The 27,297-nt window shown below is 35.2% G+C and overlaps 1 protein-coding gene across 5 annotated transcripts in view; it reads right to left on the reverse strand.

The window, feature by feature from the left end:
• The window catches only part of LOC150103910 (uncharacterized), a 589,709-nt gene that overhangs the window by 232,104 nt on the left and 330,308 nt on the right, over positions 1–27,297 (reverse strand). For all 5 annotated transcript variants that reach the window (XM_090397176.1, XM_090397175.1, XM_090397178.1 and 2 more), the window contains exon 13: positions 2,532–2,748. In XM_090397176.1, the coding sequence (XP_090253302.1) occupies positions 2,532–2,748 (217 nt within the window). The remainder of the gene's footprint in view (positions 1–2,531; positions 2,749–27,297) is intronic.

Below are 27,297 nucleotides of genomic sequence, written 5' to 3' on the forward strand. Positions count from 1 at the left end.
TTAGGTGGATGTGCGGTGTGACCAGAAAGGATCATCCGAGAAATGACTATATAAGAGGAACGGTGAAAGTTACGAACTCGGGAGCAAAGATACAGGAGGCAAGGTTGAGATGGTTTGGTTATGTGATGAGGAGGGAGGGAGGAAGAGTATGTGGGAAGAAAGGTCATGCAGATGGATGTGCAGGGGAAGAGGAAGCACGGACGGCCAAAGAAGAGATGGAGGGAGATGGTGGAGGAGGACTTAAGGATGAAGAACTTGGATGTGGCTACAGCCCAGGACAGGAAGTTGTGGAGGAGACTCACCACAAACAGCGACCCTACTTAAGTGGGAAAAGTTGCAGAAGAAGAAGAAGAATCATCATCAACAGAGATCCCACCTTACATTCTAGGCCACCTACAATTGCCCATAGAGGGGCATACCACCTAGATAGGACTTTAGAGTCACCCATGTGGTTAGCTTAGTGTTGTGTGGTATTTGAGCATATGTTACATTAGTTTTTTTGTAATCCCTAAAGATGTCGCAGTGACTGAGACGAAATATTGGAAGTATCAAAGTCTATTTTAATCCTTTCCAAGTGCTGTATACATTCCATTACGCTTCCAACATGATTTCTTAGATAGTGTTATTTTCAAGCGATATTCATTTTTATCTTGCTTAAAACTAAGTGATGATCACTTTCAATTTCAAATCCTCTGGACACTTGTATGCTAAACCAGCATGAAGATATCACTATCCACACAATGACAGAGTCAATCAGGCTTTTCATATTTCTTGTGTTTTCTCTCCATGCGAATTTGTGGACATTTTTATGTTGGAATGCAGTGTTAGTAATGACTAATTCATATCCTGAGCAGAAATTCAGGATATGAATTAGTCAGATATTTACCACCAGGCTTTTCATGTCTGATTTTCTTAAAAACATTTCTATATGCCTATTGGGATTTGTTTCCTATTCCGCTTTTTTTTAAATCTCCAACAAGGGTCATTTTTCCATTTTCTTTATGTCAGAAGCCTGTTCAAAGGACTCAAAAAACTAAACTCCTTCACCTCTTCCCTTGGAGAACCTTCTTTGGGACCACAGGCACAAATAAGGTTTATTGTCCATTTTCCCCACATCACTCTACTTGAAACTGCCTTCTACTTAGTTGCTTATCTTCATGTTCGGTATTGAATGCTATCATTACTCCTTCCTTCCTTTCCTGGATAGTTATTACCAGAATATAACATCCTATACATATTATTGGTAAGATTTCACCTATTTTTGCCTTTTTTTTGTCTCAGTAATGCCAATTATATCCATGTGGTACTTTTTTAATTCTTCTGCAAATTCGATTTCCTTTCCATTAATACTCCTTATATTGATGGTTCCTATCTTAAGTTCATCCGACATTGGTTTTATTCTTCTTCTTCTAGATGTTGAGTTTGTTCCAGCAACTGACTTTTCACTGTTCAACCTGGTTCTCTAAAGCTGAGGAAGACAACACCTCCACCATGAAATCTAATCATGTTGCACCATCATATGTATTTGTGGTTTAAGCCAATCCACCATCCTCATTCGTTCAGTACCCAATGGATACCTAACAGGGTGGACCATATGAAAGTGATGATTGGACATTAGGTCAGTCTCTCACCCTAGTCTCTGACCTAATGTCCAGTTCTCTGCATCTCTTAAAAGGTGATGTGGTAAGTTTCCTCCCAGTCATTTCGTTTTGACCCTTAAGTGATCCCTTGGAAAATATTACCATAAAGAATAAACATCTAAGCAATTCTTTACTCTTCATTTTTGTTTTTACTGATAATTTTTTGTTATTTTTTATTTTTATTTTTTTCCCCAAAAAATATGTTAAAATGCATGACATATCTAATATCTGCTTGTTTTTATGTCTGATTCTGTTAGTAATTATCTTTTGTTATTTTTAAGTTTGGTAAAGACAATGGATGAGTATTCCAGTGAAATACACTATTGTTCTTTATTACTGTATTTATGGTGAATTGAATATTCCTTAAAGCATAAACACGAGTAACTATATCATAATAATAAATAGCATCAAGTATGCTTCACGATAAGCAACCTATTCAAATAAAATAATGAACTGTGAAACGTTGCATTTTTGTATCTCTCAGAGGTGGCAAAACTATATCATTTCACCTAATTTTTTTGCCTTCCATCCTACAAGAAATTATGATGTTCTTTCTCCCTTTAAAATTCCACAGTCCCCACTGCAATCAAGTACTTTCATTTAGCCTATGCTAGACTTTTAGGCCAATTGCAGGGGTCAAGATGTGGTATTTAAGCCCACTATCTAATAAGCTTTTTTCAGCAAAAATAGTTATACTACAGACATAGACACCACTTGGCAATTTCAGTACATTTTTCTTTATTAATAGATGATGACTGCTTTTTCAATTATTGTTATATATGCTTCCAATTTTTTTTTAATTTAGGAAAAACAGTATATCAGAAATAATACCATAATCTTGAACTAAAGAAAAATGCACACAATAAAATCAGTTTTCATAAACAAATTTACCTATAATACTTTTTGATAGCGTCTGAGACAATTCTTTGCTTTCAAGTAAATATTTTTTTATCTCAGATATTTCTTCTTCTGTAAATGCAGTGCTGTCAAGTTTTCCCTCTGCTTGAAATTTTAATAGGCGCTCAAGAAATTCTGCAAGCTCTTCTAATCTTTGTAGCATTTGCTCTTGAGTTTGATCCATTTTTTTTGTAGTTTCTAGAATCTCACTCTATTAAAAAAAGTTATTAAGAATTACCAATTATAACTCATTTCTATTTTTCATGGTATATTGCAAAAATTATGCTGCTGCACTGTAATGGTCTGTAATTCAAGTTTTTTTTTTTACTTATATTAAGCTAAAAATATATAATTTTTGTGCAATATAAATATTAAAAAAAAACATTAACCATATGACACTGGAGAAGTTAATTACTTAAAACTTCCACTAATGATTCATAAGATAATTTAGAAAAAACTAATATTAATGCTTTATCAATTTGTGTACAATCTCGAAATTTTATACAGCAAGATTATAAATGATCAAGAATCTTCTTTCACTATGCATTATTCCGGCATCCTATGCAGGGTCAGCGTGTTACTTAGATGCGACTTCTTGTTAGTACCACTCCCAACTGACCGGTCACCTAGTCTGCCGCTGGGGGGGAATATATTTTTGACTGTACAAGCGTATCTTCACGGGGCCAGTTTGCCTGCTTGCGGGATGAAAAATGCCAGAGAAACTGGCAGAAAAAACTCTACTGCCCACGCCCAAGACCGGCTAACTTAGCTATGCCTGAGAAAGATCCTCAAATTCCTCACGTCTTCGACGGGAATCGAACCTGGGATACTCCTTCCCCAGACATATGGTTGTGAAGCGCAAAGCCACTAGGTTAACTGTGTGGACATAAATGATCAAGAGTATAGCTCAATAACTGATGTAAAACATTTGGATGTTTTCATAGTCAGGTATATATTATATATATCCTGTAGTCTCTCTCACTCCACAAATCAATCTGCAAATACCTGACAAGTACTTCAGCCCAAAAGCATATATTTTCTAGTTGAAAAAACATACCTACTAGCTCTTGTAGATAGAGGACTGTTTTTCTAGTGAAATCTCATTGCTTTGCTTACTTGGAGCTGAAGTAGTTGCTTTCATGTTTGGTCTTCAAAAGTGGTTTCTGCTTCCATACTCTCCATACATGCAGCATAAATAACATTATTTGAGGGCATGCTAAATGCACTATAAGGATTCAGAACTTCCACCATTTGAGGATTCAGCACCCAGTCTGGTACATGATAGTACAGGACCAAACAGGATTGTTATATATCAGTCTTGATGTATTTTTAATACAAATGTCAGAGAAATGTATTAAAAACACATTTCTCTGACATTTGATTTCTTTAGCATTAAATGGGAGATTTTGCTCTCAAGATTTCTGTCTGGTCTCATCTCTGAAGAGAACTAATCAGTTCAAAACATCTGTCAGGCTAATAAAACCTTATCAAAATGCACTTAAAAAAAACATGGCAAATATGAGTGCTTGGGCAGTAGTCATGTTCTTTTAAGTAGTACAAGAATAAGGTAACTCTGATGCTGTGGATCATATTCTCATAAGCTCTCTGGTCAAATTCACAAAACTCTCATAGCTACTACAAATGTTTGGCTTTGAAATAATGTTGAATTTTTAATATCCACTATTTCTAGAAATACACTTTTATTAATACAGACCAGTATTTTACAAATAAACATTTATTAAAACCTACCAGTTTCGCCAGCAAACTGTCTGGCTTTTTCAAGGTATTACGGAGATATGAAAGTAAATGCAAATTAAAAGGAACATAAAAATCGTTGTAAACCAAACTAGTATCTATGGTTACACGTTTCGCGTGACAAAGATGGCTTATTGTTCTTATTCATTATCACGCATGCGTGTTTGTTGTAGACTTGTAATGTGATTACTGGCTAGCTGTAGTTCAGATTGATTGAGAGAGAGGATCAAGTTTTTCCACGAACTGTTGAGAATTATACCCTGATTTCTGTTGAGGTTTCCGCCGGTTATTAGTACTATTGTGGCTTCCTTAAATACACGATGCCTGTAGTCGTCATCGAGATATGGCATGGAGCTGTTGTGCCAATCTATCGTGTGGTTAGACGTGCAGAAATGATGTGCTAAGCCGGAAGAAATGCTTCTGTTGTGGTTTACATTTCATATTTCATATGAAATATGTGGTTTATATTTCATATGTGTGGTTTATATTTCATATATTTCATATATTTTATATTTCATATTTTATATGTGGTTTATATTTCATATCTATAAAAACGACCAAAAATGTATACCTCCACTATTTCTATGCAGCAAAAATTCATTAAAAATTTCCATATTTGGTGGCAGTAAAAGTAATAGTAGCCATGTTTCACTATCCTATAGGAAGATAATATGGAAAATTAAGACAATAGAGAAACTTATTGAGCTAATATAGTTTATTGAAAAAAAAATTTAATTAATTTGAATACCAATCATAAATGTGAGAAATAGTAATAGACCCTAAGGTAGGAATATTTTCATTTTAAGGTTAACAAGTGTGGAGAATCCAAACAGATGTAATGAAGTCAAGAAAAGAAGGGGGGTATGCCAGGGGTTTATCAGAATTATCCAGAATGTTAGCATAGTTTGTTCCCATGCAGTTCTCAGGCATCCCTTTTAAGTCAGCACCATGAGTTTTTCTTCTCTGAATCTGACAGGTTATATGGCAATGTTTGAAGACTGATAATGAAAAGGTTTCTTACTCAAATATGCATTTTGGCTCTGGGAAGTACTAAAAGTATTTTGTGAACATTCCACCATATGCTGTTTCATATTCTGCAACCCATCCAAAGAATCAGCTAACACCTTTTTGCTCCCGTATAGGGAGTAGGTGAGGGTGTTGTAGCCCTATCAACTTTTGGAGACTGAATGGGCAGTTCAATCTCCACTGGTAGCCAATCGGAGATAGCTGGCCCAAGGCTATCACTAATTAATCAGTACACAGTGAAGAAGGTGGCTAGCAAGTGCCACCATCTCATGGTCCCTAACACGATATTTTTGATGTCTGAAAATAGTGTGGGGTTCGATGGCCTATTTCCTTGAGTTTACAGGATGAAAAAAGCTGCTTGTCCATACCAGAGATTGACTAACTCTGGAACTGGTCAAGAAAAGGCTTAGAAAATGTTCCTGTAGTCAGCGACTAGATTTGAACTACAAATCTTTCTTCGTGCAGTCAAGTGCCATAGAGTGCAAATTGCCACTTCCACTGAGCTACACAGGCTCCAAAAACATATCCAAATTGATTTGATAAATTGATATTAATATCTATTCATGAAGGAGGATGGGAAGGAATGAAGTTCATCACCAGAATTAAGGAATACATGCCATGGATTCAGTTCCCCCCCCCCCCATAATAACATCAGCATCATTTCATTTTGAACATGAAAATACACATAAATTTATCTTGCAAAGAGAGACTGAGGTTGTTCGGATTATGGAAACTGTGGGTACCATGAATCAGCACCACAGTGCCAATGGAAAATACAAGAAATAAGTAATACTATTTATTCAAGGCCAATATTTCAGCCTGAATTTTACAGGCCATGAGCCTCTGTAGCTCAGTCAGTATAGATGAATCCCTTTGGTCAGAAAGACCTGGGTTTGATTCCCGTCAGTGACATGAGGAATCATCTTTATCTGGTCTCTTTCAACTAAAGGTGAGTTAACCGAGTTTTTTCTCCCAGTAACTTGGGTTTTTCATCCCTAAAAACAAGCAAACCAGTCTGGTGAGCACACATGGCTGCAGTCGTGTGTTCACGGGACTTATGGCAAGGAAGACAATGGGAAACCACCTTGTGTCTTATCTCCCTAGTAATTAGTTGCAACCCTCTCAAAAAGAGGAGGCCACAGAAGATTATAGGCAATCATCAGTGGCAACAAAAGTTAATTACGAAGTAGAATACAAACATGGTTTGATCTGAAAAAGTAAGAACTGCATGATGTTATACTTCTAAATAAATCCGCTACAAGTCTGCAAGATTCTCTGACTAAATTGAATAGCTGTTGTAATAGATATGGTATGAAGGTCAGCAATAAAAAGACAAAGACAATGAAAATAGTCAGAATCATTGAAAATGTCAACTGTGTTGTGAATGGAGAACCTGTGGAACAAGTAAAACATTTCAGCTACTTAGGCACAATTTTTACTGAAGATGGTAAACTAAATATAGAAATAGACAACAGAATCAGCAAAGCTGGTATGGTGGGAAGTCAATTGAATAAATTCATATGGAATAAGAATGAAATTAGTCTGAACACTAAATTAGCTGTATACAAGACTGTGTTCAAACCAATTTTAACTTATGGATCTGAGAGCTGGGTCAGAAGTAAAACACTTTACCAAAGACTAGAGACCGCAGATATGAGAGTCCTAAGAAAGATTAGAGGCGTGAACAGATGGCATCAATGGCAATATCATATTAAAAATGAGGATATTAGGAAAGAACTTGACATTGTCAGCATCCCGGAATGCGTTAGCAGAGCTAATCTCAGATGGTATGGTCACTTAAATAGAATGGGAGAGGAAAGATTAGCAAAACAAGTGTTTTTTGCCAGGTTGGCAGGAAAACGACCCAGAGGAAGACCAAGATATAGGTGGATTGATACGGTACAAAGTGCCTTAGACGATAGAAATATAAGATCTGATAATGTTGGAGTCTTGACAAGTAACAGACTGATTTGGAGGAAAATTGTAGATAGGAAGTTAGTAATGATGTAATTTTTTCATGTAGTACTGTCATATCCTGTACACCCCTTGAGGGTACATGACAGGAATTTGATGATGATGATGATGATGATAAGTAGTATTACTTATTCCTTGTGTCTTTTGTGTTAAGATTAAGATAATAATTAAATAAACCTAACCTCTCATAGCACAAGTATCTCTTAAACAAAAGCATAGTGCTAAGGCCAGAGCAAGAGCATAAATACAAATATGTGTTAATGTCTTTGGCATTAACTGATTTTGGACTTGCATATTTTACTAGTTAATTTACTGATCAAGGGTGCTTAAGGATCAAAGCTGGAAAACTGGGAGGAGACATCCATGTAGCCTTTCAACAAATGCAGAAAACCAACCAGGGTGCTCTACATTTCTTGGCCTAAATTTTGATATTTCTGACCTAATGTCCAATCCTCACCTTCTAGTGGTGCACCCTATTAGGTATCTACTGGGATGCTGAATGAACAAGGATGGGCTGGCAATTTGGGATTTAGTTGACCAAACTGTATTCTTATTGGCTTAAACCGTAATAAAAAATGATGGTATATTTATGTACCATCATTTGGCTGTTAAGATGGACCAAAAATGTAATTAATGTGTCTCATGGAAAATTCAAAATAATCTAAAAAATTACTTCTCTCTTGTCACTGAGTTTTAGAGAGGTGCCAATCATGGGAAAATACTAATACCACTTAATCAGCCATGACTAGTATTCTCCCATAGAGTGCTTTTGGCTACTGTAGCTCACAAAAGAAAGGTTAATAGTTCTATGAAGACATGTTTCCTTTGCTGGAGAGATATTTTGCCTTGGGTGAAAATTCTGAGAGCTAGGACAAAAATTATCAAATGATATAAACTCATATCTGGGTTCAAGTGAATAATTTTTATTCCCCCCCCCCCCAGTTTACTTGTTGTATTGTGCCAGTAATATTTGCCCCATGGTTCAACTTGGCTGGTTTATCTATGAAGTGCTGTGATTACAAAATAATTATGTTAAATATTGATGACAAACATATTTTTAAACAACATTTATTGAAATCAACATGAGTTTAACATTTTTCTTCCCTTTTCCTAGCAAAATTCCACTATGTGGCTTGCCATTCATAGATACATTCTTGCTCAATTTTTATAAACAATGAATTACACTAAACTGCATTACTTGTTTGCAACTGTGAGACTTATTTAAAATGTCACAAATTCATATTTCAGAAGAATCCCAATTCACAATTAGCACAAAAATGCAACGGATGATTTTTTTTTAAATCAAATTTTCTACTAGTTTGAAATCTTTCACAGGGAGTATTTCATATGTATTAGAAATGTATTACTTCATTTTACTATTTTGAGAAAAGAAATAATAATATTGTTGTGCCAGCTGAAGCAGGTATTTCTAAAACTCGCTATTCTTTGCAGTGTGATTCCCAGCCACTACCCTCTCTAACTTCCAGGCCTCGCATCAGTTGTTAGAGATTATCCAGCAGCTGAAATTATGATAATTTTTACAAATAGATTTCCTCTTATATTTTCACGATATAAAAATATCATACCATTAAGGGCTGGGTGATCATGAAATATGCAGATTCTCCCAGTCATGTCATCCCCACCTTCCTGTAGTATTCTTTTTCCACAAGCAGGACTCTCTGACAAGGTGAGTACTGCCACCTCAGAAACATACTCTTCCTAGCTGGTGGAAATTTCACGGTAGATGTCATTCATCACCTGGTGAAACACCACCACGTTTTGGGGAGCATGAAGTAGCCTTTGTTATGTTTTGTCTCTAGAGTAGGGTTTCCAGTTTCTTCCCCACCCCTTCTTCCTACATGCAGTGAGGGCAATGACCTCTCTGTTCATGCTCTTCACACTATATTATTTTTTTTTAACTAGGAAGCCAGTAACCTCCCCGCTCAACAGTAGAGCTGTAAAAGTAGTTTCCACAGGCCAGTCACCAGGTGGTACATAGAACTAAGCCTGTTGGTAACTCTTCAGGAGGCTTCCCAGTCAACTGACAAATAATCATGTTGCTGTTTACCCTGCCAGGCTGTGCCTGGATGGGGAATCTGAGTACAGGAGCTTGCAGGAGAAACTCTCTTAGTTCCCCTTATTTGACTATCTCTGAAAGTTGATCACAGACAGTCCAATTACTCTAACAGTGAGATATTTTTCCTTTGTTATTTCAATGTCCACAACTCAGACTGGCTTCCCGTAACTCAGTTTACAAACCATGCTAGAAAAGAAACAAAACTATTTGCTATTAGTAATGATTTAATACAAATTGTTCACTAACCCTCCAGAATTTCAGATAATCCTCATCATTATTCAAATATCTTGGACCTTTCTTAAGCAGCTCCTTCTCCAAATATATCACTGATGTTGGCTCTCTTCTTAGCAAGTCTAACCATAACCTTGCCCATGTCTTTTTCTACAGATCATCTCTCACCCAGTCAATTCTCAGCCTTGTATCCTGTAGCACTGCAATAGTGTCAACTGGGATGACTTTTGGGACATCTGTACCTCATTTCAGTGGTTTCATTACTACTTCAACTTTCCTGATTCTAGCAACTTGCTCTGATAACAGAAATGATTCTGCTGAGATGAATGCTTTTATTATTCTCCACTCCACTCTAAATCCTCAACTCTTATCCAAATTCTGTCTCTCAATTAACTGTATCAAAGCAAGCCAAGCCAAAAATTCAGCACATATCCAAAAGCTCCAGTTGAAAATTCCAATCTCTCACTCAGCTGGCAGCCTGTTTGGCTGAGTGGTATCTTTGCTGTTTTAAGGATTGAGTGGTATCTGCTCTCCAGCCAAGAGGCTGTGAATTCAAATCATGCCAGGGGTACAGATGTTTCTGATTGTCCTGCTTATTCTTTGTGGAAAGGGCATCTGTGACTCTACCACTTCTTCTAGCAGAAGGCTTCACTCCAAAACCCAATGAGGTACGGGAGTGACTATATGACATCAAATAACTCCATGTCGATAATTAACTAACTCACACAGCATACACTATACCTCATAATATGTGTGTGTGGGGTGGGGGAGACTTTGCAGACTCTCCAAATGGCAGTCAAGCCTTTTGATACCTCATCAAGACTGTGGGATGCAACTTTGTTCCTCCCATGATTCCACCTCTCTCTCTCACATCTCGATGGCACAAATGGTAACATGTCCTAAGGATAAGGCAGACTTCTAGGCATTGCTTTTTTCCTCCAACTCTCACATAGATAAACAAGGAAGATTCCCTACCATTCTACAAACTATACAAAGCATGCTTCCTTTAAAATTTTGCAAGGACATCAGAAAAATACTCAACAGCTGTAATACTTTTATCTTCCAACTGTACTAAAAGTTTGTCCTCCAGAACTCACACCCATCTTGTATCACCTCTTCAAGCTGAAGTTTCCATGCTCATCTGGCATCTATCACCTGCTTGGAATCAAGCTTATATCCAGTTACATCCATCCTGTTCCCCAAAAAAGAGATAAAAATTATCCATTAAACTATCACTCTATTGTTCTGACTTCAATACTCTCTAAAATACTGGAAAAAGTCATTAACACCTAACTACTTCACTTCTTGGACGCTCGTCAACTGCTTAGTGATCATCAAATGAATTCTGCAATCCACATTCCACACTTGCTCTCCTAATCAATTTCACTCACTTTTGGACACAAGCCATGGAAAAGTTTAAAGAAATTCAAGTGGTGACTCTTCATATTTTCAAGGCATTTGATTAAGTCTGACATTGTGACCTTCTCACTAATATTCCTCCTCTCTGTGAACAGACTGCCAGCTTCCTCTCCAATCATTCATTGCAAGTCATGTGAATGGTTTCCTTTAATCAGATTTTTAATTTAATGCTGATGTGCTCCAGGGATGTGTTCTTCCTCCTATACACCAATGACCTTCTCTCCCCCACCCCTCTGACATTCAATCCTATTCATAGCTTTACTGATGTCTCCACTCCACTTTATCATTTTCAAAACCTTGTATCCTACATTTCACGTTATTCTTGAACTCTTCTTCTTCTTCTTCTTGGCTTCCCGTATTAGGCAATGGTTTGCCTGTAATGTTTTCAAGGGTTTAAAAAGTCTTCTGCCCATCTCCTCCTGGGTCTTCCTCTTGATCGGTGTCCCTTTGGTTTATATTTCTAGGCAATATTTGGCCATCTGTCCTCATTCATTCTTTCTATGTAGTTTTTCCAGTTCTTTCTATACTTTGTGATGTCATCTATTATGTTAATTATGGATAACTGTTTTCTTATTTCTTCATTTCTTATCTTGTCTATTCTTTTATAGCCTGCGAGCAGTCTTATGAACTTCCTTTCTGTTGCTTCCACTTGATTATCCCATTCTCCCCAAGTCCACGTTTCACTGCCATATTTCAGAATTGGTTTGGCTATTATTTTATATAGTTTTATTTGGGTTGTTCTGGACATCTGTTTATTGAAGTGTCTGTTCAATAAAGTTCCAATGACTGTTAGGAATTTTTGCTTTTTATATGCAATGTCGATTTCTTCATTGGGGTTTATAATTTCCTAGATATTTAAATTTGTTCACTTGTTCTACTACTTTGTTGTGAAGACTAGTTTGCATCTTTTAATTTCTTTACCTTGAAATGCTACTGATTTCATTTTATTTATTGAGATCTTCATCTCATACTGTTTTATTGTTTTGTTCAATATGTATAGATTTTTCTGTAATTTCTATAATTTCTTTATACAAATTTTTCCCAGTCTTGTCTTCTGATTTTCCTGGTTTCTCTTCTTGTTATTGGTCTAATTCTTTTATATTCTATTTCATTTCCTATGGTTCTGTCGTTAACCATTTAAGGTTTACCATCTTCATTTTCAGCAAAAATAACTTGATCGTCAGCATACAATAGGCTGGTTAATTCTTTATTTCCTATTTTAATTCCTACGATTTTGTTGTTTCTCCATTCTCTTTAAATTTTTTCCATATATTATATATATATATTTTTTTTATGAAAAAATTGAATGACTAGAACCGAGATTTAAGTAAAAAGGTTTTAATATAAACACACTACTAGTTTCAGTCTGTAACAGCCTTCTTCAGGTGACATTATAAAAGAAAAAACACTAAACATTGAGGGTTAAAAGACTATGAACAACATAGACAATCTTTATACATAATTAGCATGAAAACGTTGTAGTTGTATTTGAAGCTGTTCTTTCATTTGTTGCATTGTTGGGAGAGTGCGTGCTTGCTGCATCACGTGAATACCAGTACATGATTACAGCTGAATGACTATCTGGGAGGTTGTAGCTTAAGTTGTTATTTAGATGAACAGGATTGAAGATGATTTCTCTAGATTCCACAATTTTTCTCTCTATTTCGTCACTGCAACGGAAGATGTTAGTAGATTTTTCCCAGCAGACTTTGCGACTTACAGGCCGAAACTAGTAGTGTGTTTATATTAAAACCTTTTTACTTAAATCTCAGTTCTAGTCATTCAATTTTTTCATAAAACTATGTATGTTAACCGAGTCAATGATCATTCTGTCATATATATATATATATATATATATATATATATATATATATTGAAGAGTAATGGTGATAATCCACTTCCTTGAATGAGACCGCTATTGGTTTTAATTTTTTCGGTTGTTTAATTATTAATTTTAATATAGCTTTCTTCCATTATATTTGCTATAGCTTTTATGGTTTGAAGTGGAGCTTTCAATTCATATGGCATATTGATTAATTTTGTTTTATTGATTTGATCATATGCTTTCTCATAATCTAAGAAGGCCATATTGGCAGGTTAAATTCTATTATTTTTTCTATAATTTGTTTGCGTGTATATGTGGGATCTGTGCAAGATCTTCCTTTCCTAAAGCCACATTGTTCTTCTCCAATAATTTCCTCAGACCATGGTGTTAATTTACTTTTAATTATATCTAGATATATTTTATAGCATGTATTTAATAAGGATATTCCTCTGTAGTTTCTGCAATCCTTTCTGTTTCCTTTTTTGAATATGTTTATGACTATTGCTGTCTTCCAATCTTGTGGGATGTTTCTTCTTCCCATATTCTGTTCAGAAATTTAATTAATAGTAACTGAAATGGTTTCAAGCTGTATTTGTATAGTTCTGAATTTATTCCATCTTCTCCAGTAGCTTTTCTATTTTTTAGTTTTTCCAATATTTTCTTTAGATCATTTAACGGTATTGGTTCTTCATTTTTTTCTTGACTTATTACTTGTTTAGAAGCTGGGTGTAGTGATTGGTCCATTCTTTTGTGGAGAGGCTTTCTAATTGTAGATTAATCTTTGTTTCTTGAATCATTTTTTTTTATGATTTTATAGCTCTTTAGTTGAGGTCCATTTATGTCATGCTCTAATCTTTATATAAATTTTTCCCAGTCCTGTCTTCTGATTTTCCTGGTTTCTCTTTTTGTTATTGCTCTAATTCTTTTATATTCTATTTCATTTCCTATGGTTCTGTCGTTTAACCATTTAAGGTAGATTTCTTTTTCTTTCTTCTTAAAGATTCTATTTCTGGGTTCCAGGTTCTTAGTCCTTTCCTTTTTCTTTGCAGTTTTGTTCCTATGCTTTCATATGCTGCCTGTTTTATTGTTTAATGTTTTGCCATTCATTTTCTATATCTGTATCTTCATTTATTTTCTTTATATTATTTGTAAGTCTTCTTTGATATAGTTCTCTGATACTACCTTACCGTAACAGTTCTATCTTAAATTGCTCCTGCTTTTGTTTTTGTGTTCTTGTATTGTTTCTATTTCTCTGGTTTGAGATCTTAATAGTACTGATTAATAAATGGTTGTCTGAGTCAATATTGCATCCTCTGTATACTCTGCAATTTCTTACCAACTTCGTTAGTGTTTCACCCACTATTATATAGTCAATGATGCTTTTATATCCTCTGGCTTCCCATATATGTTTAAAGAAGCTGTTGGTGATTTTCAAGCTATTATAAGCCAAAATTCCCTGAGTTCACTTCCATTTTATTTATGGTGTTTTCTCCTTAATTGCCTATTAAATCTTCAACTGTATTTGATCCAATTCTAGCATTGAAATCACCTGCAATGATTAAGTAATCTTGTTTATTTGTGTTCTTTTGGAGGTTTTATAGAATTCTTCTGTTTCAGATTTTTTCCTTCTTTGAGTGAATATGTTCCTATGACTGTAATCTTCTTTAACCAATGCTTTATATACCCACCTTCCTACCATTCTTGAGAGGGGGGGACAACCTGGTGAATTTTCAGGCCACCGTGACCTATCTCACTTCCAAGAAGAAAGTCTATGCTTGCTTCCCTGTCCCTCAATTATTTGATAATATTCTTCTTCTTCAGGTCAACCAAGGTTAGTTTTCTCTTCTTGGATTAACTCTCACATCAAATTTATCCTGGCACAGGCACATCAAGCCAATAGCCATAAAAAAGCTTTTGTGTTCTTTTTTTTGTTCCAAACAATACTTCTCCTGACACTATAATACTAATTCCCCCAATCTTAGAATACTGTTCCACATTTGGGTGCATCTAAAACCTCCCTCAAAATGCTTGCTTAAGAAGTGATCAATTTATTTAACTAATGACCCTTTCCTTACTGACTCTTCACTCTAGTTGTTTCCCACATAGGCTCTGTTGTTGCATTATGTCTCTTCTATAAGTATTTCTACGAGTTTTATTCCACTGAACTTTTCTCTGATCACATATGAACACAAGCAACTGCTGATCAACACCCATATGCAGTTAGAACTCCAAACTCATTGAACACCAACTTCTGATCTTCTTCATTACCTACACACCTGATCTCGATTCTCATTGTGACGAAAGGAATCTTCATATGGGCTTATTCAACTGAAGGTGAGTTAGCTGACCTCATAAAAGTAGCAAGGTTTTCCCTCCTGGAGTTTTCATCCCACATACAGACAAAGCAATCAGCCTTCCCTAAATTGTTTTCCCCACTGATTACAACATTCAGGTATTCAAAAAAAAAGCCCAAATTCCTTTCTTCCTTCTAGCCACTTGCCCATACATGGCACTGTCATGTTACAGGTCTTTGGATCACTCATATGTAGGACTGATACAAAAAAAATAAATAAATAGGACTGATATAAAAAAAAATAAATAAAATATATAAATAGATAAATTTTGAAGGCTACTTTTTTTTTTCCCCCTTAAAAAGTTAGTGAAAGTTATGTTTAAAGTTACTGGCAATGACCAAATCACTTTCCCCACTTTTACTTAAATGCTATTCTACTATGCAAAACATGTCATTTGTCTTTATCAACTCATATGTTGATAAAGAGAAGTAGAGGTAAGTTACTAGTTATTTAATAGAGACATGTTTGTTAGACATACTATATTGTTTGAATAACAGCTTTGCAATGTAAGAGGAAACTAAATATAATTTAAATTTTGCTCAATATTTCAGGAGCTTCTTTCAATGAGAAGACAGAAAAACTGTTAACAACATTTAAATTCTGAATATAAGAACAAGTCATACAGCATACATTTAACATTGCCAGTCTCAGTTGCAGCTGTCCAGTAGAAGGAAACACTATTAGAGTTCAGAGAAGTGGGAATAGATGTATAGTTAATTAATTTAAAAATAATAACTAAATAAATATAGGTGGTGTACAAATTATATCTGTGAAGGGTCCTTGCTATTTGTTCAGATGTTCCTTTAAGGTAAGGTATGCTGATTCTTTTAACATCAGATTGTAGTCTGGAAGAGTGATAATGATTATCAGATAGTTTCTGCAACAAGGTCTTGCTATCCATTAAGCAATAGAGTAGGTTTCATTTTATTTCATTCTTCTAATAGAAGAGACTCGGAAGAACAAATTGCACATGCTCAGTGTACAAAGCTTTTGATAATACCTATTTTCTGTGCAGATGTGTGGGTATATTTGTCTGTAAAGGATGGCTTCCTGTAAACAGAAAATTCAATATTATCAACAGAGTTATGATGTATTAACGTATCCAAAAAGAGAAGATTGTTATTGAATTCATGTTCAATAGCAAACTTGGTGCGACTATACATGGAGATAATTTTATCTAGAAACTGAAGTAGTTCTGTTTCAGAGTGAGACCAGATTGCACAGCTGTCATCCAGGAAACAGTCAAATGCAAGATCGAAGAGAAATAGTGTCAGAAATCTGATCCTCTAAATGCTCCATGAAATAATCTTGAAATAATTTATTACGCAAAGTGAAATAGTCTGCACTGATAGTAAACTTGAATAAACTGGTCATGTCAACAAGATAAGCTACTTGTAAAAGTAGCACACAACTCTACTACAACCAAATAACTATCTCTCATACTTAATTCTTCATCTACTGCCCAGCACAGTTTTTGTCTGTAAATTGCATGTGTTCTCAAGTCCCATTTTTTCTGTATGAGGGATAAAAAACCAAAGGTTCCTATGATCTTCGTATGAGATTGGCTAGCTCACTTGAACAATCCATATAAAAATTCTTCTCATCACAACAAGAATCAAACTAAGATCTTTTCCAATTGAAGAATGTGATGTTCAGTCATTCTTCTAATTGCACTACAGAGTCAATATAGACCATGTTATATGACAATGATGTTAAACTCTTCAATAAATCCACAAGTTTGCAGGATTCCTAAATTAAATTGAAAAAGTGCTGTAACACACATATTGCATGAAAATCAGCAATAAAAATAATATCATCATCAACGTCATCAAATTCCTGCCATGTCTCAAGGGGTGTACAGGATATGATAGTAATACATGAAAAATTTACATCATTACTAACTTCCTATCTACAATTTTCCTGTCAAGACTCCAACATTATCAGATCTTATATTTCTAGCTTCAAAAGCACTTTTTACCATATCAATCCACTTATATCTGTGTCTTTTTCCTGCCAACCTGGCAGACAACACTTGTTTTTCTAATCTTTCCTCGCCCATTCTGTTCAAATGACCATACCACCTGAAAGTTTATTTTTCACTTGGTCAGACTATAATAAATTTAGTTTGATCCAAGTGTGTGTGCAAGTAAAGTTTGCACCTGAAAGTATCTTCAGGAGTGGGGTAAAGTGGTACAACACTAGACAACTCCTTGCAAAGGTGGAGCAAGCTACCAACAGTCCTATCTCAGTATCTCCCATAATGCAAAACACATCTCCTTGCGGATATGTATAATGTTATGCATTAAGGGAAGGGCCACTACCCAGACTAGTTTTGACCTTTATTGAGGTCTCTTCAGTGGGAGCCAGGCCCAAGCGGAGATACCAAGGCAGAAGCATTAGCAAGGTCATCTTTACCTATAGGAGCTGCCAAACGGTGTGCCATCTTTTTATTAAATTACTCTGGATTTAGAGAAAGATGTTGAAAGTTTATTTTTCACTTGGTCAGACTATAATAAATTTAGTTTGATCCTTTATCCAAGTGTGTGCAAACAGAGTTTGCGCCTGAAAGTATCTTCAAGACTGGGGTAAAGTGGTACAACACTGGGCAACTCCTTGCAAAGGTGGAGCAAGCTACTAACAGTCCTATCTCAGTATCTCCAATAATGCAAAACACATCTCCTTGCGGATATGTATAATGTTATGCATTAAGGGAAGGGACACTACCTAGACTAGTTTTGACCTTGCTAATGCTTTTGCCTTAGTATCTCCACTTGGGCCTGGCTCCCACTGAAGAGACCTCAATAAAGGTCGAAACTAGTCTAGGTCAAAACTAGTCTAGGTAGTGTCCCTTCCCTTAATGCATAACATTATACATATCCACAAGGAGGTGTGTTTTGCATTATGAGAGATACTGAGATAGGACTGTGGGTAGCTTGCTCCACCTTTGCAAAGAGTTGCCCAGTGTTGTACCACTTTACCCAAGTCCTGAAGATACTTTCAGGTGCAAACTCTGTTTGCACACACTTGGATAAAGGATCAAACTAAATTTATTATAGTCTGACCAAGTGAAAAATAAACTTTCAACATCTTTCTCTAAATCCACAGTAATTTAATAAAAAGGTGGCACACCGTTTGGCAGCTCCTATAGGAGGAGATGACCTTGGTATCTCCACTTGAGCCTGGCTCCCACTGAAGAAACCTCAATAAAGGTTGAAACTAGTCTGGATAGTGGCCCTTTCCTTATTGCATAACTTTATACATATCCACAAGGAGATGTGTTTTGCATTATGGGAGATACTGAGATAGGAATGTTGGTAGCTTTCTCCACCTTTGCAAGGAGTTGCCTGGTGTTGTACCACTTTACCCCAGTCCTGAAGATACTTTCAGGCGCAAATTTTGTTTGCACACACTTGGATAAAGGATCAAACTAAATTTATCATACCACCTGAAATTAGCTCAGCAAAAACATTTTTGGATGCTGACAATGTCAATCTCTTTCCTAATATCCTCATTTTTAATAATGATAATGCCATCTGTTCATGGGCCTAATCTTTCTAAGGACTCTCATATCAGTGGTCTCTAGTCTTTGGTCTAGTGTTTTAGTTCTGATGTAGCTCTCAGATCCATAAGTTAAAATTGGTTTGAACACTGTCTTGTATGCAGCTAATTTGGTTTTGACTAATTTCTCTCTTATTCCATATAAATTTATTCATACAACTTCCTACATTACCAGCTTTGTTGATTCTGTTGTCTATTTCCATATTTAATTTACCATCTTCACTAAAAATCGTGCGAAAGTGGCTGAAATTTTTCACTTGTTCCATAGGTTCTCCATTCACGATGCAGTTCATATTTTCAATGCTTCTGCCTATTTTCATTGTCTTTGTCTTATTATGGCTGACCTTTATACCAAATCTATTACAACAGTTATTCAATTTAGTCAGGGAATCTTGCAGAATTGTGGTGGATTTATTTGGAAGTACAACATCAGGTTTAATACCACTTTCATTCATAATGTGATCCATATAGATAATAAATAACAGAGGGGATAATGTATATCCTTGTCTGACACAAGATTTAACATAAAATCATCTTCCTGTAATTCCTTCAATTCTAAGTGCTTACTTACAATTCAAATAAAGACTAAGTATTGCTTGGTATAATGCCACATTGACAGGATATAACTGTAGCTTATTGAATAGCTTCATTTTGGCATCTAGTCACATGCCTTATCCAGATCTACAAAACTTAAATACAGATCTTTGTTTTCCCATGATTTCTCAACTATGTGTTGTAAAGTGAAGATCCGATCCTCATAGCCTCTATTTAGCCTGACTCCAGCTTTTTCTTCCACAATCCTTCTCAACCGTTTCTCAAGTATACTTGCATAAATCTTAAAAGCAGTACTCAGTAGAGAAATACTTCTGCAATTCTCACATTCAGTTTTATTTCCATTTTTATATATGGATAGTATGAGAGTCAACTCCCATCAACTGGAATTTGTCCCTCTGCCCAGGTCTTCTTAACTATGCAGTGCAGCCAGTGTAAGACTTTTCTGTTCGAATATCATCTACTCGTGTTGCCTTACCACATTTCTGGCCTTTAATGGCTTTTTCTACTATCACTATCACTGCTTGTTTCATTTAGCAATTTTTTGAAGTAATTACTCCATACTTCAAGGATATCTTTTTCTCCAGTTTTCATGTCACCTTTATCATCTCTAATTCCTTTTACAGCACTCTTTCCTCCATTTCTGAGTTTCTTCAACAATCTCCAAAATATCTTGCCATCTTCTTGATATTTATTTTTTATGTTCTTACCAAAGTCTTCCCATGACTTCTGTTTAGCTAGTTTTAATCAGTGTTTAGCTTCCTTACATTTGTCTCTGTATTCTCTAAGAGCACAAGCTGACTTATTTGCTTGGGAGTTTTGATATGCTTTCTTCTTCTCCTTCACTGCCTCTTTAACTTCCTGTGTCCACCATGAAGTTCTGATTTTTCTATCCTTGCAGACAATCTCACCACATGCCTCTCTTGCTGAATCAATCAGTGTTTTCTTCAGGGCTTGCCACTGAATCTCTAAGGTTCGGTTCCTGTTCTCAAACTCTCATTTTTTCTTGAATAATGTAGAGCTGCTCAAATTTTATTTGCTTTAAAACTTTCTTATATGTTCTTCTTTTCAATATCAAATTCAATTTTATTCTGTTCAAGACTAAATAGTGATCGTCAACAATAAAATATCAACATAGTCAATGAGACTTTTCTTATTCCTTGCCTCTTCTCTCCATGTGAATTTGTGCACATTTTTATATTGGAACATTGCGTCAGTTATGTCAGGGATGAGTCCTTGAATCCCTGGAGTTCTCAGATAATAATAATAATAATATAGACAAGTTTTAAATATATAATTTTCGATAAATTTATAACTTTTTTGTCCATATTTACAATGGGAAATAGTATTGTAGTTGAAGGAGGTAAGCCTCGTCCTCTTCCAAATTTTACACCTTTGAGTAATTCAAATATACCATTCTCCTTCATTATTCTTTTCTAATATACAGTATTTTAAAACAAACACATTGTCCACCACTCTGATGTGAATTTTGTAGCGCAGATTGTTTAAGTCACAACAGCACACACCCAACCGAAATGGATACACATCACTGATATATATATATATATATATATATATATATATAAATAAATAATGGTAGATATGTGTATTTATGTTCTATGCATTATGAATGAATATGCCAAAAACATGTTGTTAAATAGATTCAGTAATTCTAACCACAAACAGTATAAAGCAAATCGTCATCGAATTACTGATATGTATCTTAAAGGGTATACAGTATACTATGAAAGTATTGCGTGATTAAGTTTACATTATAACTAATCTCAAATCAATATATTTGGGATTAGTTATAATGCAACTAATCTCTCTCATGTACAGTGTACTATGAAAGTATTGTACGATTAAGTTTACATTATAACTAATCTCAAATCAATATATTTCTGTTTTCTAGGACACTCATCAATCTGCCCAGATCACGGGCTTTCTCTGAGTCTTTTTCTTGCCATCATAGTATCAAATACCTGTTTTGCTTAACAAGAATGCACCATACCACCTAAGATTAGCTCTGCTCACACATCCCTGAATGTGAACAATGTCAAATACTTATCATATAATTCAATCATTTTTCACGATTCTGCCATCGATGCCATCTGTTTACTCCCTGAATTTTTCTCAGAATTCATATCTGCAGTCTCCAATCTTTGTTCAACTGTTTTATTTCTAACACAATTCTCAGATCCATAAGTTAAAGCTGTTTGAACACTCCTTTATAAACTGTTGGTTAGTATACTGCCTAATTTCTCTGTTATTCCATGTAAATGTATTCAGTTGTTTCCTTACTGAGTACATTCATGGAGTATCTCCCACTACTGAAAAACTGCATAATCATCATGCTTGTTATCCACATATCTACATTCATCCTAAAGTTCATAAAAATAGTTATCAATTACATCCTACAGCTGACTGTATCAGCTCTCCTACTAAATATCTTTCTAGTCTTCTAAACATCTTTTTAGTCTTTCAATCATCTTGCTGGCCACATTAGCTCTTATATTAAAAACAGTACTAACTTCAAAGATAAAATTAAAGACAGATTTGGTGGATAATGAAATAATGATTTCTTTTGATGTAATTTCCCTATTGACCAATATACCACTTCAGAGAACTAATTCTCACAAGCTAATATTCCTTGTCAAATTATTCAAAATAGGATTAATGTGCCAAAAAAGTATCAGCAACCCTTTTACAACCGCTGGTCACCTACCCACTCTTTGATACAACTCCACCATGCTCTCTTGCTTCAGCCATCCTCTTATCAATATCGCCTTGCTGTGTTCTGTGAAATGCCTTTGCAATGTCATTATGATGTTACCATTTCCCCTATCTAACTCAACTGTCCCTAATATAGAAAGAGGTAAAAATAAATAAAAAATAAAAATAACAAAATAAAATAAAAAGACAAGATAACCCCCCCCCCCTCACAAAGCCTGTTCTGTATTATAGTAATATGGTCCCCATAGAGGACCATATTACTATAATACTCAGTTTTGGCTATTAACTATAACTCCTGAGATACTATAAATAGGTCTATAAATTGCTACATCTATCTTGGAGCAGCCTTTATGTAATTAAGAATTCAGAGTCTGAGGGCAGCAATACTGCTCTCAAAGAAGTTGGACATATGAGAAAGTTAAATGTAAGGATGATAAATCCTGGTTGGTACAAGAACAACATCAGAATCTGTGTGACGACTGTCATTCCTTGATTTTTCAATTCAGACAAAATCTCATATGGAGCATCAAGGAGGACCCATTTTGATATTACCCCCTCTGAAAAGGTTTAATGTTTTAATAGGCATATCTGGACCATTGGGAAGGAAATTAAATACAACACTGTGGACCACTGCAAGCCCACCAGCTGATCCTGGTTGAGACATCCAGGTCTGCCCAGTATTGCTGAAGCAGAGACCAAAATAGAACATGCACACAACTAGGATTATCATTTCCAGGTGTCCACAGGTCACACTGCAATGCAAAAACAACAGAAGAGCAGTAGATCCCAATGATTGTAGCATATAGAATAAATTAAAAGACTCAAAAATAGAGTGAAAAATATGGATGTAAATGATAAAAAAAGGAAAAATTAAATGGACTACTAGCATCACAATGAAGTCCCCTCTACATGAACAGATGTCAAGTGGAGAAGAACAAATGTGGTGAAACTTATCTATACTATAAAGAATAACCTAATTGATCAGCTTGAACTTCTTTTTTTCTTCTTTAGCCTCTTTCCATTTACTGCTAAATATAGAACCTTCCCCTTAATGTTCCTGTTCTGCCTGTCTTTAGCCAATGTCCACCATCTCATAACTGATCTGATAATCAGTTTTAACTATCATCATCAATTTCCTAATATGTACACTCAAGGAGTGATCAGATCACTATGACAGCACTACATGATTAAGTTTACATTATTAATAATCTCCTATAAACAATTTTCCTCCATATTAGTCTATCACTTGTCAGCACTCCAATACTGCCCTATCTAACATTTCATGCTTTTGAGACACTTCTCAATGAATCAATCTATCTAGCCCTTGGTCTTCTAGATTTCTTTCCTGCCATCTTGGCATGAAATACCTGTTTTGCTAACTTTTCCTCATGCATTCTATTTAAGTGGCAACATTAGATTAGCTCTGCTTACACGTTCTTGAATGCTAACAATGTCAAGCTACTTCCTAATGTCTTCACTTTTAATATGATTCTGCCAATGATGCCATCTGTTCACTCCCCTAATTTTTCTCAGACCCCTCATATCTGTGGTCTCTATTCTCTGACTGAGTGCTTTATTTCTAATTCAATTCTCAGATCCATAAGTTAAAATTGTTTTGAAACTGTTCTGGTACTTTGGCTAATTTCTTTCTTATTCCAAATAAATTTATTCGGCTTTCTACCCCCCATACCAGCTATGTTTATTCTGTTGTCTATTTACAGATTTAACCTGCCATCTTCACTAAAAGCTGTGCCTAAATATTTGTTCTAAAGGATCTCCACTCAGAATGCAACTGAAATAAGTTTTCAATGTTCATTCCTATTTTCATAGTTTTGGTCTTTTTATTGCTGATTTTCATGCCAAATTTGCTACAGCTGCTATTCAATTTACTTAGAGAATCCTGGAGATTTGCACTAGGTGTGGTTAGGAGTTACAACATCACCTGCATAAAGCAAAGAGCTAAGTTTGACATCTTCAATTCTAATATCAGGCCTAATGCTATTTTCTTTCATAATGTGATCCATGGCTGGCCCCTGATTTTACATCAACATGTATCTAACTATACATAAATTAAATATAGACTATGTATTGCTCTGTATAATGTTTGGTTTACCCCATATAATTGTAGTCATTTGGAAAGCTTGTCTCGGCACCTTCTCATAAGTCTTTTCCAGATCTACAAAACTTCACTACAGATCCTTGTCATATTCTCATGATTTCTCCACTATTGTCATAAAGTGAAATCTGATTCTTACAACCTCTATTTGTCTTGAAACCAGCTTGCTCTTCTCCAAGTTTCACCTCCATAAACTGATTTTCAAGTACGGTTGCATAAATCTTACCTGGAACACTTAGAAAAGAAATTCCTCTGTAATTCTCACATTCAGCTTTAGTGCCATTTTTATAGACAGGAACTATTAGAATTCTAATGCAATCATTTGGAATTCAACTTTCTGACTAGGTCCTCTAAATTATGTAAAACTTTTATACCTCCATATTTTAGCATTTCTCGTTGAATATGCTACTTTTCCACATTTCAAGGTTCACATGGCTTTTTCTATCTCAAGTATTGATATGTACTCCACTTTGCATTCCTCTTGAAAATATTTTAGTATGGTTTTGTCACTGCCTGTTTCATTTAATAGTCTTTCAAAGTAATTACTCCACACATCTCAAATATACTTATATTCAGTTTTCTTGTCACTTTTATCATCTTTGATTCCTTTTAACACTCTTTCCTCCATCTTTAAGCTTTTTCAATAGTCTCCAGAACATTTTGCACATTCCTGATATTTAATTATTTTTTGGGGGGTACTTAGGGATCAAAGCTGTATAACTGAGAAGAGACCTCCACATAGCCTTTAAAGGAATGCAGAGAACCGACCAGGTCTTCTGAGCTAATGTTAGGTATCCTGGATACAGAACAAACGAGCTGATTTGAGATTTAGCTGACAAATTATATTCTTATTGGCTTAAATCACAATATAAAATGATGGTACAACATGACAGAATTTCATGCCGGCTAGTTAAACAAGGTCCCCATGTTTTCGTCCGGGAACCAGGGTGAATAGTGAAAAGTCAGCTATTGGAACAAATCCTGAAACACATCCCAACCCAACATCACCAGATTTCAAGATCAGTAAGAACAACATAAAAGGCCTAAATGGCAAAGAAATGGAGCTGACTGAGGAATTAGATTATTATCAGATCGACATAATAGGGGTGACTGAAACAAAACAAAACAACAACAAAAAAAAAAAACTGGTAAGATCTTTCTGAGCAATAAATACAAAAGGTAATATTCAGGCAATAACAATCAGGGGAAAAGGAGTGGCTATAGTATTCAAAACTAAATGCAAGGCTAATCATCTTGAATGGCAAGCAATATCAAGTAGAGTGATGCAGGCAAATATCGAATGGAAACTGGACAATAAGACTTATTTGTGACTATGGACCTGCAGAAGGTTCTACTAAGTAAGAAGTGGAGGAATTTTTTGAAGCTTTAGAGAAAGCAACTGACACAATGAAAAAAGAAAAGTTGGTCCTTGTTGGGGATCCAAATAGCAGAGTAGGAAATGATTGTCACACATACAGAAATATTTTAGGAAAATTTGAAGGAAAGAGCTAAGCTAATAATAATGGCAAATACCTGTTGGATTTCAGTTCAGCACATTGACTGGTTATTACTAACACAATGTTCTGATATAAAAATGTGCACAAATTCACATGGAGAGAAGAGGCAAGGAATATGAAAAGTCTCATTGACTATGTTATTGTTGATAGTGATGTTTTCTCACTGGTGAAGGACACTAGAGTGCAGAGGATTTGAAATTGGAAGTGATCACCATTTAGTCTTGAGCAGAATAAAACTGAATTTCATATTGAAAAGAAGATCATATAAGAAAGTTTAAAAGCAAATAAAAGTTGAGCAGCTCTCAGATGTGAACTGTAGACCAAAACACACAAACATTCTTCCTCTCCTTTTCAGCCATTTTCAGTCCACTGCTGGATGAAGGCCTCCTACAGCTCTTTCCATCTTTCTCTGTTCTTATTAATGGTTGACCAATTTTTTTCAACAAATTTTGATAGTTCATTGTCCCATCTTCTTTTAGGATGTCTTGGCCTCGTTTCACTTCTTTTGGAATCCACTTTGTTAATATGGTGGTCTATTGCTCATCTTTTCTTCTGGATAGATGTCTGTTCCATTTCCATTTTAGTAGACTTGTGGTAAAGAATGATATCTGCGATACGAGACTGCCTTCATATTTAGGTTTTTCATTTTGTATCTTTTAATGTGACACTTAGCATCAGACTTTCCATTTTTCTTCCATTTTTTTTTCTTAGAAACAGACTCTTCATTGAAAATATGAACTGCACTGTGAATGGAGAACTTATAGAACACTTCAGCTATCAAGTAAAACACTTCAGCTACCTAGGCACGATTTTTAGTGAAGACGGTAAATTAAACATGGAAATAGAAAACAGAATCAACAAAGCCAGTATGGTAGGAAGTCAACTGAATAAAGTTATATGGAATAATAGACATATTAGTTAAAACAGTAAATTAGCTGTATACAAGACAGAGTTCAAACCAATTCTAACTTATGGATCTGAGAGCTGGGTTAAAAATAAAACACTTGACCAAAGACTAGAGAGTCCTGAGAAAGATTAAAGGTGTTAACAGACGACATCAATGGGAATAGCATATTAAAAACGAGGATAATAGGAAATAACTTGACATTGTTAGCATCCAGGAATGTTCTAGCAAAGCTAATATCAGGTACTATCATAATATCCTGTACACCCCTGGAGGGTACATGTCAGGAATTTGATGATATTTATTTATATATTCATTTGTTAAAATTCTTTAACAAATAAATTTTACACATACACCCTCTGTCCAAAAAGAAACTGAACTTTTGATAGAAAATAAAACCCAGGCCAATTATAATTATTCAAATCATTTATTTCAATCAATATACTCTCCCTCAGCTTCAATACAGCATTTGGCACAGTCAATTAATTCATTAAATGAGCTTTTTATATTGGTTTTTGGGATACTGTTGAGGGTCGTGGTTACTGCCACTTGAACGTTTTCAATGGTGTTATATCGCTTTCCTTTCACCTGATTAAGTCACAGGGTGAATACAGCAAGTGATCCAACACACAAACTTGGTTTTTGCTCAAAAACTGTCTCACAGTGTTCGAACGATGAGATCATGCATTATCGTGCAAAAGTGAACAGCTGCCTGCATC

Source organism: Typopeltis vanoorti, chromosome 8 (assembly GCF_054136105.1).
Source record: "Typopeltis vanoorti isolate ZY-2024b chromosome 8, IOZ_Tvanoo_1.0, whole genome shotgun sequence".
NCBI classification, from domain to species: domain Eukaryota; kingdom Metazoa; phylum Arthropoda; class Arachnida; order Uropygi; family Thelyphonidae; genus Typopeltis; species Typopeltis vanoorti.